At 43.0% G+C, this 13,583-nt stretch overlaps 1 protein-coding gene across 10 annotated transcripts in view; it reads left to right on the forward strand.

Annotated features, from left to right (window-relative positions):
* The first annotated feature begins 6,541 nt into the window (after positions 1 to 6,541).
* Positions 6,542 to 13,583, forward strand: part of LOC118391975 (peroxisome proliferator-activated receptor gamma coactivator 1-alpha-like) — a 77,755-nt gene continuing 70,713 nt past the window's right edge. For 7 of the 10 annotated variants that reach the window (XM_052459485.1, XM_052459491.1, XM_052459487.1 and 4 more), the window contains exons 1-2: positions 6,542 to 6,728; positions 12,106 to 12,285. In XM_052459485.1, the coding sequence (XP_052315445.1) occupies positions 6,681 to 6,728; positions 12,106 to 12,285 (228 nt within the window). In that variant the 5' untranslated portion in view covers positions 6,542 to 6,680. Of the gene's footprint in view, positions 6,729 to 7,014; positions 7,205 to 12,105; positions 12,286 to 13,583 lie in introns of those variants that run through there. The other 3 variants (XR_008062716.1, XR_008062717.1, XM_052459483.1) reach the window with 2 other exon arrangements.

Here is a 13,583-nt window from a genome sequence, read left to right on the forward strand (position 1 = left end):
TGATGGTACTAGAATCTGTTCAACAGTCTGAGGGTCTGGTAATAGAAGCTGTTCAACTGTCTGATGGTCTGGTAATAGAAGCTGTTCAACAGTCTGATGGTCTGGTAATAGAAGCTGTTCAACAGTCTGATGGTCTGGTAATAGAAGCTGTTCATTAGTCTGATGGTACTAGAATCTGTTCAACAGTCTGAGGGTCTGGTAATAGAAGCTGTTCAACTGTCTGATGGTCTGGTAATAGAAGCTGTTCAACAGTCTGATGGTCTGGTAATAGAAGTTGTTCAACAGTCTGATGGTATGGTAATAGAAGCGGTTCAACAGTCTGATGGTAATTGAAGCTGTTCAACAGTCTATTGGTAATAGAAGCTGTTCAACAGTCTGATGGCCTGGTAATGGAAGCTGTTCAACAGTCTATTGGTAATAGAAGCTGTTCAACAGTCTGATGGTCTGGTAATAGAAGCTGTTCAACAGTCTGATGGTCTGGTAATAGAAGCTGTTCAACTGTCTGATGATAATAGAATCTGTTTAACAGTCTGATGGTCTGGTGATAGAAGCTGTTCAACAGTCTGATGGTCTGGTAATAGAATCTGTTCAACAGTCTGATGGTCTGGTAATAGAAGCTGTTCAACAGTCTGATGGTCTGGTGATAGAAGCTGTTCAACAGTCTGATGGCCTGGTAATAGAAGCTGTTCAACAGTCTGATGGTCGAGAAGCTGGGTGTGTGAGTCCTGTGCTGTAGCATAGTGGAGCAAAATAGACTCCAGCATTTGTCTGGACATATATTCTGTTGAGTATAAGTTGTATCAATGTTTTAAATCTGCCGCGTTCCGTTGAGTATACGTTGTCTCGATGCTTTATATATCAGATATGCTTCCAGAGCCACCAACTATCGTGTGTGTGTGTGTGTGTGTGTGTGTGAGGGGGGTTGTTCCATCTGGGCTCAGTGAGGTCACCGCACACCACCTGCTCAAATAAGGTTTCGTCATGGCTTCTGGGTATTGTCTGTGGGCACTGGGCATGCATGGCAAAGCAGATGTGTAGGTTTACTGGTAGAAAAGGCCCTCGGATAGCAATAAGCAGACACATTGCTACCACCGCCTACAAAGCAAGTCCCCAGCTCCAGCATCGGAAGCCTTTTTACAGGTTTCTGTGCAATTTCATGTTTTTGAGGCTTATGTGACTTGCTAATTTAGGGAAACAATTGCTCCTCGCATGCTCAGGTGGAGTTTATAGGCCCTTGATGACAAACCTGAAGTGGGTCTGGTCTATTCCATGGAGTTAAATGTTATTCCTCGTTGTGTTGAGTGTGTTGTGTTGTATGGAATGATCTATGTTTATCCTATGTACCGCAAAAGAGTACAGAGGCTTGAGAAAGTATTCATCCCCCTTGGCATTATTTATATTTTGTTGCCTTACAACCTGGAATTAAAATAGATTTTGGGGGGGTTGTATCATTTAATTTACACAACATGCCTGCCATTTTGAAGATGCAAAATATTTTTCATTGTGAAACAAACAAAAAATAAGTTTAAAAAAACTGAAAACTTGATTGTGCATAACTATTCACCCCCCCCCCCAATCAATACTTTGTAGAGCCACATTTTTCAGCAATTACAGCTGCAAGTCTCTTTGGGTATGTGTCTATAAGCTTGGCACATCTAGCCACTGGGATTTTTGCCCATTCTTCAAGGCAAAAATGCTCCAGCTGCTTCAAGTTGGACGGGTTCCGCTGGTGTACAGCAATATTTGAGTCATACCACAGATTCTCAATTGGATTGAGGTCTGTGCTTTGACTAGGCCATTCCAAGACATTTAAATGTTTCCCCTCGAGTGTTGCTTTAGCAGTATGCTTAGGGTCATTGTCCTGCTGGAAGGTGAACCTCCGTCCCAGTCTCAAATCTCTGGAAGAGTGATACCGGTTTCGCTCAAGAATTTACTTGTATTTAGTGCCACCCATCATTCCTTCAATTCTGACCAGTTTCCCAGTCCCCGATGATGAAAAACATCCCCACAGCATGAGGCTGTCACCACCTTGCTTCACTGTGGAGATGGTGTCTCGGGATGATGAGGTTTGCGCCAGACATAGCGTTTTCCTTGATGGCCAAAAAGCTCCATTTTAGTCTCATCTGACCAGAGTACCTTCTTCTATCTGGTTGGGGAGTCTCCCACATGCCTTTTGCTGAACACCAAACGTGTTTGCTTATTTGTTTCTTTAAGCAATGGCTTTTTTTCTGTCCACTGTTCCGTAAAGCCCAGCTCTGTGGAGTGTACGGCTTAAAGTGGTCCTATGGACATATTCTCCAATCTCCACTGTGGAGTTGTGCAGCTCCTTCAGGGTTATCTTTGGTCTGTTTGTTTTGTCTCTGATTAATGCCCCCCTTGCCTGGTCCGTGAGTTTTGGTGGGCGGCCCTCTCTTGGCAGGTTTGTTGTGGTGACATTCTTTCAATTGTTTAATCTTCATTAAATTGTTGGAATTATATGAGATGTGTCCTAGGTGATGGATGATGTGTTAAAACTTTTCATTGTCAATTTAGTGAAAACTTTTTGGACTACATTTTTTAAATTCCTTTGATGAGAATTATATCTAATTTCATACCATGTATGGTCTTACGACAAGTGTATTATCTGTGGAAATTAATAGGCTACCACAAACAATAGGTATTCGCACAATCCCACTGATGGGATTTGAAATGTCCACACAGCTTGTGTTTTTAGTTGTCTATGCTGCTGTTTTGTATACACGCACTGTTGACACTGTACACACGGTTGGTACTCGTCACCTGCCATTCCATGTCTTCTTGTACACTCAAAAAATAAATGCTGGGTTAAAAACAACTCCATTTGGATTTTTTGGGGAACCCAGCGCTGGGTAAATATTGGACAGAACCAATGTTATTATAGTTTTGTGATTTAATATTAGTTTTAATTTCTATTAGTTTAGATTTTTATTTGACATTTTGTTTCGGTTCATTTTCAGTCAGCGTTCCAATTCATCCCAAAGATGTTCGATTGGGTTGAGGTCAGGGCTCTTTGCAGGCCAGTCAAGTACTTCAACATCAATCTCAACAAACCGTGGAAGCACAGAATAGTCTACAATGTCATTGCATGCTGTAGCATTAAGATTTCCCTTCATTGGAACTAAGAGGCCTAGCCCCAACCATAAAAAACAGCTCCAGGCCATTATTACTCCTCCACCAAACTTTACAGTTGGCACTAAGCATTGGGGCAGGTAGCGTTCTCCTGGCATCCACCAAACCCAGATTTGTCCGTCGGACTGCCAAATGGTGAAGCGTGATTCATAACTCCAGGGAACACATTTCCATTGCCCCAGAGTACAATGGCAGTGAGCTTTACACCACTCCAGCCGACACTTGGCATTGCGCATAGTGTTCTTAGGCTTGTGTGTGGTTGCTCAGCCATGGAAACCCATTTCATTAAGCTCCCGACGAACAGTTATTGTGCTGACGTTGCTTCCAGAGTTAGTTTGAACCTCTGTACTGAGTGTTACAAGCGAGGACAAACCATTATGCGCTACGCTCTTCAGCACTCGGCGGTCCCGTTCTGTGAGCTTGTGTGTCCTACCACTTTGTGGCTGAGCCATTGTTGATCCTTGGCATTTCCACTTCACAATACCACACTTACAGTTGACCGGGACAGCTCTAGCAGGGCAGAAATTTTACGAACTGACTTGTTGGAAACCATCCTATGACGGTGCCACATTGAAAGTCACTGAGCTCTTCCGCAATGTCATTCTAATACCAGTGTTTGTCTATGGAGATTGCATGGCGGTGTCCTCGATTTTATACACCTGTCAGCAACGGGTGTGGCTGAAATAGCCGAAACCACTCTTTCGAAGGGGTGCTCACATACTTTTGTATATACAGTGCATTTGGAAAATATTCAGACTCCTTAGCTTTTTCCACATTTTGTTTTACTTTACAGCCTTATTCAAAATTTGATTAAATAATTTTTTCCCTAATCGATCTACACACAATACACAATAATGACAAAACAAAAACAGTTTTTTAGATAGGTTTGCAAATGTATAAAATAAAAAACACTGAAATATCACATTTATATAAGTATTCAGACCCTTTACTCCGTACTTTGTTGAAGTACTTTTGGTAGCGATTACAGCCTTGAGTCTTCTTTGGAATTATGCTACAGTCTTGGCACGTCTATATTTCGGGAGTTTCACAGATTCTTCTCTGCAGATTGTCTTAAACTCTGTCAGGTTGGATGGGGAGCGTCTCTCCAGAGATGTTAGATCGGGTTCAAGTCCGGGCTCTGGTTGGTACACTCAAGGACATTCAGAGACTTGTTCCGAAGCCACTCCTTCATTGTCTTGGCTGTGTACTTAAGGTCGTTGTCCTGTTGGAAGGTGAACCTTCGCCCCAGTCTAAGGTCCTGAGCGCTCTGGAGCAGGTTTTCATCAAGGATCTCTCTGTACTATGCTTCGTTCATCTTTCCCTCGATCCTGACTAGTTTCCCAGTCCCTGCCACTGAAAAACATCCCCACAGCATGATGCTGCCACCACCATGCTTCACAGTAGGGATGGTGTCAGGTTTCCTCCAGACGTGACGCTTGGTATTCAGGCCAAAGAGTTCAATCTTGGTTTCATCAGACCAGATAATCTTGTTTCTCATGGTCTGAGAGTCCTTTAGGTGCCTTTTATTGAGGAGTGGTTTCCATCTGGCCACTCTACCATAAAGTCCTGATTGGTGGAGTGCTGCAGAGATGGTTGTCCTTCTGGAAAGTTCTCCCACCTCCCCAGAGGAACTCTGGAACTCTGTCAGAGTGGCCATCGCCCCTTTTCCCCCCGATTGCTCAGTTTGGCCAGGCAGCCAACTCTAGGAATGTCCAATCAGTATAATTTACCACAGGTGGTCTCCAATCAAGATGTAGAAACATCTCAAGGCTGATCAATGGAAACAGGATGCACCTGAGATAAATTTAGAGTCTCATGTCAAAGGGTCTGAATACTTATGTAAATAAGGTATTTCTGTTTTTTGTTTTTTATAAATTTGCAAAAAAATCTAAAAGGCTGTTTTCACTTTGTCATTATGGGGTCTTGTGTGTAGATTGATGAGGGGAAGAACATAATTTAATACAGTTTAGAATTAGATTGTAACTTAACCAAATGTGGAAAAGGGGAAGGGGTCTGAATACTTTCCGAATGCGGACCCCCGCAGGACCTCCGCGGACACCAGTTTGAGAACCTCTGTCTTAAGGAACAAATACACTTCTGTAAGCCTCATAAGTGGTCATTTTTTCAACCTTAATATGTGCTAAAAATACAACAGAACAGATTAACAGGAATGACATTTACTCTCACCGGTGGCCAAAAATAACTATATGAAAGCCATGGCTTCAGTCTTCTGATCTGACCAGCTGGGTCATATTTCAATAATGCAGCCTCAACAACCCAACCTTGCTCTTTTTAAAGAAAGCAACCCAACTAAGTGACCCAAATGCCTGCAACCCAGCAGTTAAGTTATCCAAACAACCCAGCATGTTTTTAAATGTATGTAAATGTTCTGTTTTTAAACAGACAGAAACCACAGGGGGGTTTACATTAGTCTCAAACAAACATGTATAAGGTTACTGTCTTGAAATTACAGCTGGCTAAAATGTCTAAAACTGGAACATCCTTTGAGAAGGGGAATCATGTCCACACATGCACAATTTCTGTTCTCTCTACTGGTATTCACGAAGAAGACTGGAAATTCAAGAAATTCGTCTGAGGTTTAGTCTGTGGTTTAGGAGTAGCATGCAGGCACAATGGCGGCGTGGAAATGACGCACAAGCCTTGCGTCGCCCAGGAGATACTGAAACATTCCGGTGGGAAATGCAGTAGTCTTGGCTAGAGATATCTTAAAACGTTACAGTGCATATTTGGAACATTCGGGATAGGTGATTGAAGTCCGACCAATAGGCTGAACTTTAACCTGTTTGTTTGTAACCTTTTGTCTTGTTTTGTCGCCTTCTATATTCACATGATCCGTTATTATTACTTAGAATCTCGCCCATGGGAACTCAGAACGCACACTTTTTTGGAATAGATGAGCATCGGTAATTGCTTACTATTTGTTTAACATAACTAAACACCGTGCGTGATTTCATTGTAGCCTACACTGTTAAGCCTACCCCATCATATTTAATATAGAGAATAGCCTAATAAGATTATGGCGCTGGTTCGTTTTAAACGTCGCTATTTTACAATGTTTGGAATTGCTATTTTGGACAGATTACCTGTAGGCACGGTGAACAAGGGCGGCACAAATACTTCATTGATATCACCACTGTCCATGTTGATGTCTTGAATATTCTGCATCCGTGGTGGTGATTTACGTGGTTTGCGTTCGAAATGTATTTTATCTCGCTGTCTCATTAGAATTGAGCGATTTTATAGTTGGGAAAAGATTTACTATGCGCCTGCCAGACTCCGCCTGTTTTACAGTACGTCATTGGCGAGTAGTGGGCAGGGGTGAACTGAAGGGAGTCACTCCCCTGCTTACTTTTAATAGCTTTGTCATGTGATTGAAAGCAGTTGTAAGATAGGTGCCCTCAGTTTATTCTCAGTAAGGGGCAGTTGCCTGTACGAGATCGAGTGGAGCGCGAGTGGATTTCTTTTTGCCTGATTTCTTTTTTGTTTCTTTCGGACCGTCATTCAGTGCCTGGATGGCGTGGGACAGGTGTAACCAAGACTCGGTCTGGAGAGAATTAGAGGTGAGCAGTTCTAAAATATCCAACTTATTGTCAACTGTACCAGTCTGGACCGTTTTGGGGGAAATGGACTGCGCAGAACATCCAATACAGTGATTTCCGATTGCGAATACGGCTTTTCCTTTGCTGGTGTTTGCACGGGATGCGTAATATCGCAGTTATTGCGCTGAGGATACGGTACGGGGGGAATACAAAGCGCAGGATTTTATGACAAGTGGAGGGGATAATCGCAGTTTTTTTTACTTCATATTGTCTGTTTAAATGGTTAGATCTAATAAAGGTTGTAGGCTACAGGAGCGGTGCGTATCTTGCAGCGCTGGAGTTTTGCTGCTGGCTGCGTCTCCCTAGGATGTCGTGCAGTCGGAAAGAATGTTTACATGCTTGTGGAATCTTTCCAGTCACGGACTGTATTCCCTTCTGCGCTGCTGTGTGACGGGTTCGCTCTTGAAGTTAGAATTACAGAAATGTTTCTAAATCAGGTATCGTACAGTGCCATAAACTACCTCTCGGACGATGTGTGTCTTTTTTTAAAATCTAGGCTTTATCTGGATTTATCCGATTTTTAAATTGGAAAGTGCAGAGATGATCACAGGCGCCGAGGTTTTGTATTTAGGAGGAGCATCTTCTCTTGTATGGTATCGGGCGCGTCTTAACATATGTGGCGTCATCCCTTTGGATGAGTAAAGAATATCTGTAGCCTAGTTGCATGTGACCAACTGTCTTGTTTTACGTAGGCTATGGGAATATTTCGTCCCGTTAATCAAAAGATTTGCGTAATTGCCATGGTGGATGTTTTTACCCAGAGCAGATTTAGTAAGCTCTTGGTTTAAAACGCACAGGGGGGTAGACTGGCAACTCAATGGGATGATTTTTGAATAAAAGAACAGGAAATAATGCAAATAGTGATTTAGAGATCTGTTATTATCATCGTGTTGTGTTATGCATGTCTATGTAGTTTGTTATAGGCATTGAGCAGTGTAGTTGTCTGCAGATACCATCGACTGAAATGCATTGATGGGATCGAAGCTCATCTTCGATATGCGACTGCAGTTGGTTTATCAGCTTTTCTCGGTTTGTCTGTTTATCACCAATCAATATGAGGCAAGCTTGAATGGAAATAATTCCCTTGACACATTCCTGGAAATGTCAGTTTAATAATCCATGATTTACTTACCAAGTATGCATGTATTTATTTGCTTTCCTTGACAGCGTTTGGCGTATGATTTGATGAAACTGTAGCACTCCTTTACACTTTACCTCAATTATTCATAAAGGTTGACGGATGCTCGGTCGACTGAGCCAGCGTGTCAAGGAAAAAAATAATCTATTTTCTTGTTTGTCTGGGCATTTTCGAGTAGATCAGCGTATTTGATGTCTGCAGCCAATCTTTGGTGTTGCATCCCCTCGTACAAATGTGCGCGTTTTTCAATAACCTGTCTTGCTTGTGACATGCATTAGTTATTCTTTCTTTTCTGAGTGCGTCAGTTCATTCTGAGTTGAGCATAAATCATGCTGTGAAATTCTCAAAGCCCCCCCCCCCGCTTTTTTTTATTTTTACAATCAGTGAATTGCACTACAAGTCCCCAGTCATATTCCTAATAATCTCACCATAGCAGGTGCTTTTATGTGTTCTGTGTGCGTAAATCACACGGCGCGCTTCCCCATCGCTCTGTCTGGCGGCGCTATTTCATTAACTTCCTTGGAAGTCGATGAGAAGATTGAAAGGAGATGTACCTTTTGAGGGATTTTCTTTTTATCAGATCCCCGTTTGATTCGCCCCCCTTATCTTGATAAAGTGAGGCATTTTGCAGAGCTGGGATAGCGACTTTGATGAATTAGCATCTTTAACCTAGCCTAGGAGAGGGAGTTGCGGTATACATATAGGTGAGCTATGACATCGCATGAGCGCAACCAGAGGCCTGATCAACTGTAGCACATGTCGGCCCGAGCCTGGGCTCATTTCTGTCTCCAGACAAGACTCACTCCCCGTCTCTGGCACCTTGACCAACTAACTGCCTCCCGGGTATGCCCGAGGATATCACCATTAACTCTCTCCCTTAAATCTGAAATGAATACATTGAATCGTGCCAACTCCCTAGCCAACATGTATGACATGTGGGGTTCGAATTGACATTTACCACACTCGAAGCGCCTGTTTATCTATGCGTAACGAGGGTGTGAGTGAGCAGACGCTTGAGTAGGCTACGTTGGGATAAAAATACCTACATTTGGCTCACTCGGAGCTGACTTCTCCTTGCTTGCCTGGGGGTTGTACGAAGTGACTGCAATGTTCCAGAACGGAATGCACGCATTCCGTGCAGTGATGGAGTAGGTAAACCTTGCTGCAAGCAAGCGCGGGCCTCTGAAACAATTAACATTTGTAACGTCTTGGCACTTGAATAAGACATGTAAGTTAGCAAAGCGCCTTCCTGGAACTTGTTTACATTGAGCTTACAACTGCAGGCGCAGTCAAACTTTGCGCTTTCATCTCCCTCCTCTCTCCACACCAACGCGTGTTGACAGATGTAAAGGTGTCAATCAACTGTAGAAACAATAACAAAGCCTTTTTGTCCCTGTTTCGGGAAAAAGCAGAGTGATGGGCTGGAGAAATGTAACCACAGAGCAAATGTATAGTTTTAACTATGTTTAATTTAGCGTGTACTTTGGTTACAAACATTGTAGTAAAACAAGGTTATATTTTGGGGTATGACAGATGAACTAAGCTCATATATTCTTCAATAGTTATTGGGTACATATCCTTCATTTATGTGTCCAAAAATTGATCTAGCTTGCTGATTTCCCCTTTAATGCCCCAGTGTCAAAAACGTGATTTCCTGTGTTTTATCTATATTTCCACACTATGCGGTTGGAATAATACTGTGAAATTGTGGAAATGATGATAATGCCCTTTTAGTGAAAGAGCTGTTTTAAAAGACAGCCAAAAATTGGTGGGATAAAGTGTTGGCCTGCCCGTTGACATCATCAGAATGTTAATTGGTTATTAGACCAATAAGAAAGAGAGTTCCAAACCTCTCTGCCAATAACAGCTAGTTTTCAGTTTTCCTCTCCCCACTCAGACCACTCCCAGATAGTCCTACCCAAATGGTTGCTTGAGAAATTGTCCTAGCTAAAAAGCTATTTTTGTTTCTTTTTGGCAATTTGATTGAAAGAAATCACAGTAAGGTACTTAATTGTTACCCAGAAATGATTTGACATTGAGAGAGAAAAAAATACTGCATTGGGCCTTTAAGGTCTGTGGATCTCCTCAATCGCAGTTGGATGAAGCCAATGATTTGTGTCTGAAGCACAGTGGTGCAGCTGTCGTATAGACATAGGCCCCTACATAAAAGCGGACAGTGAATAATGAAATGTCAACAGGTAGCATATAGCATCAACGAGGCCCGGTTTGGATCACAATGTGCCGTGTGGAAAACAACCCTTGCGTTGGAGTGAAATCTGTGCCGTCGGCTACTGTTACCATTGTGTTGACGCACCCATGCGCCCTGGGCAACCAGTCAGGTGGCAAATCTAGCCACGCTGTCATTCAGATTGACCTATCAGTGATGTGAACAGAGAGCAATAGTAAGAATACCCATGCATTATCAGCCTTTATGAATCTGGCCTAGTTTGTTAGGCTTGCAGGCTTTCATGGTCTACTAACCATGCAGTATGATAACTACCCATGCAGTATGACAACTAACCATGCAGTATGACAACTAACCATGCAGTATGATAACTAACCATGCAGTCTGACAACTAACCATGCAGTATGATAACTAACCATGCAGTATGACAACTAACCATGCAGTATGACAACTAACCATGCAGTATGACAACTAACCATGCAGTATGACAACTAACCATGCAGTCTGACAACTAACCATGCAGTATGACAACTAACCATGCAGTATGACAACTAACCATGCAGTATGATAATAACCATGCAGTCTGACAACTAACCATGCAGTATGACAACTAACCATGCAGTATGACACCTAACCATGCAGTATGACACCTAACCATGCAGTATGATAACTAACCATGAAGTATGACAACTAACCATGCAGTATGATACCTAACCATGCAGTATGACAACTAACCATGTAGTATGACAACTAACCATGCAGTATGACAACTAACCATGCAGTATGATAACTAACCATGCAGTATGACAACTAACCATGCAGTATGACAACTAACCATGCAGTATGATAACTAACCATGCAGTATGACAACTAACCATGCAGTATGACAACTAACCATGCAGTATGATAAATAACCATGCAGTCTGACAACTAACCATGCAGTATGATAACTAACCATGCAGTATGACACCTAACCATGCAGTATGACAACTAACCATGCAGTATGACACCTAACCATGCAGTATGATAACTAACCATGAAGTATGACAACTAACCATGCAGTATGATACCTAACCATGCAGTATGACAACTAACCATGCAGTATGACAACTAACCATGCAGTATGACAACTAACCATGCAGTATGACAACTAACCATGTAGTATGACCCCTAACCATGCAGTATGACAACCTAACCATGTAGTATGACAACCTAACCATGCAGTATGACAACTAACCATGCAGTATGACAACTAACCATGCAGTATGACAACTAACCATGCAGTATGACGCCTAACCATGCAGTATGACACCTAACCATGCAGTATGACTCCTAACCATGCCGTATGACTCCTAACCAAGCAGTATGACACTTAACCATGCAGTATGACAAAATAAAGATAACTTTTTATAATCAGAACTGTCACGGATCCCTCTGAAACTTTCATTGTGCACACCTGGTCCCTATTCCCACTGATTGTATTTGTATATATGTGCCCTTTGTTCACCATGGTGCAGTCGATTATTGTTACATTGGTGCGTGTGAGTACCTGTTCTGTGTGTTTTGGGCTTTCACGCCCTTGCGGATTGTGCAGATGATTACGGGTCTCGTCCCGTGTGATAATCATTGTGCGCTAGTGTTATTTATTCGAGGTACTCCTCGCTCTTTTGTTTTGGGATTCTACCCTGTGTTTTGTTTGTTTGGTCTTCGTACCCGTGCCTTTACACGGCACGCCGTAATTTCGGTTTAATAAAAATACGAATCCGGATCTCCGAATCTCTTCATACCAACGTGACAAGAACCATCAACGAACCAATGAATGTTCTCAAGGTCTGGATGGAGTGTGCAGATATCGCATCATAACCATGAATACCTGTGGGGGTAATGTTACCTTGTGAATTCATGTGAAAGACTGCCTCTCATCATTTGCCTCAGTGTGTGTGTTTGTGTATCGCTGCGCACCTTCGTGTGTGTTGATGGGGTTTTTGACTCCTCCCATCTTTTTGTCTCCCCAGTGTGCTGCTTTGGTTGGCGAAGACCAACCCCTCTGCCCGGACCTCCCCGAACTTGACCTCTCAGAGCTTGATGTCAGCGACCTGGATGCAGATAGCTTCCTGGGCGGGCTCAAGTGGTACAGTGACCAATCAGAGATCATTTCCAGTCAATATGGCAACGAGGCTTCTAACTTGTTTGAGGTAAGAGAGCATATCATACTACATCTTGTTTTCTTTCCCAAGTCTCTCTGGTCTCCTTTTTACCCCAGAGTCAGGTAGCTTAGCGGTTAAGAGTATTGGGCCAGTAATCGAAAGGTTACTGACTGGTTAGAATCCGCTAGTCGACAAGGTGAAAGATCTGTCGATGTGCCCTTGAGCAAGGAACTTAACCCTAATTGCTCCGGTAAGTCTCTCTGGATAAGAGCGTCTGCTAAATGACTCAAATGTCAAATTATAACATGATTTATGATATGGTCATGAACTATTTACAGATTTAATGGTAGCCTGGACTCATGTCCGATACATTTTATTTTCTATTTATGAAGTGTAGGCCAGGTAAATGAACTCTCCAGAGGTCACCAGATTGAGCTCAAGTCAGCGATTAAAAACAAACGCGTGCCACACAGACTCGACTCTGTACGCTGAGGTCGCCATCTGTCAAAAGCCTTCCAGGTACTTGATAAAAAACCTCCCACCTAGTAATAGTATGTAGTATTACTGACTTTATTGAGTTAGTTTATATCCCCCCCTGAAAAGTACAAAGTCAAGTTAACAGGGGGGCCCAGCGATAAGCCCAGAGACCTTTGTCCTGGATTTTGGCTTCTCTCTCTGACAGTACCTCATTCATCCCCCACGTCCTTCATTCCAGTCCAGCCACAGCTCTGCTCTGCTGCAGCACACATCTAATGAAAGACAGGTAACAACTTCCACTAGCACGATTAAACCCGGCACTTGGCCGTCGGCCATATTGCATAATCCCCCCCCTTCCACAGGGCTTGGGAGTAAAACTTTCAATGTTCAACCCGCTGCACTCTCTCACATTCAGGGGAAAGTCCACTGAAAGCAGCACGCTGGCGGGGCAATAAAGCCATGAGCTACGAGAGCCAGTTCATTACTGGTTTATCAGCGGGGAGATAGGCAAGGAAGACAGAGATTGGTGCTGGCTTGGCTGGAGAGAGGATAATGCTAGGGGGATGCCGCTGTGTTTCTGTGGCTCGTCGTGTTTTGGGGTGGACATGTGTTTGTCTCAATGGTCCAATAGGGGAGAAGTTGATAGCAGACGGAATTCTTTACTCACACACACACACACACACTCAAATATACGCAAACACACACCTCCCTGTGGTCCTTCAACCTCATACCAGGGGGGGCCCAAGACAGTGCCCTGTGCTCGGGGATCCGTGGCCCGGCTCAGGGGATGGATAAAAATGGCTATCAAATCAAATGGTATTTATGACATGCGTTGGATACAACAAGTGTAGACCTTACAGTGAAATGAT

Source organism: Oncorhynchus keta, chromosome 13 (assembly GCF_023373465.1).
Source record: "Oncorhynchus keta strain PuntledgeMale-10-30-2019 chromosome 13, Oket_V2, whole genome shotgun sequence".
In the NCBI taxonomy this organism is placed as follows: domain Eukaryota; kingdom Metazoa; phylum Chordata; class Actinopteri; order Salmoniformes; family Salmonidae; genus Oncorhynchus; species Oncorhynchus keta.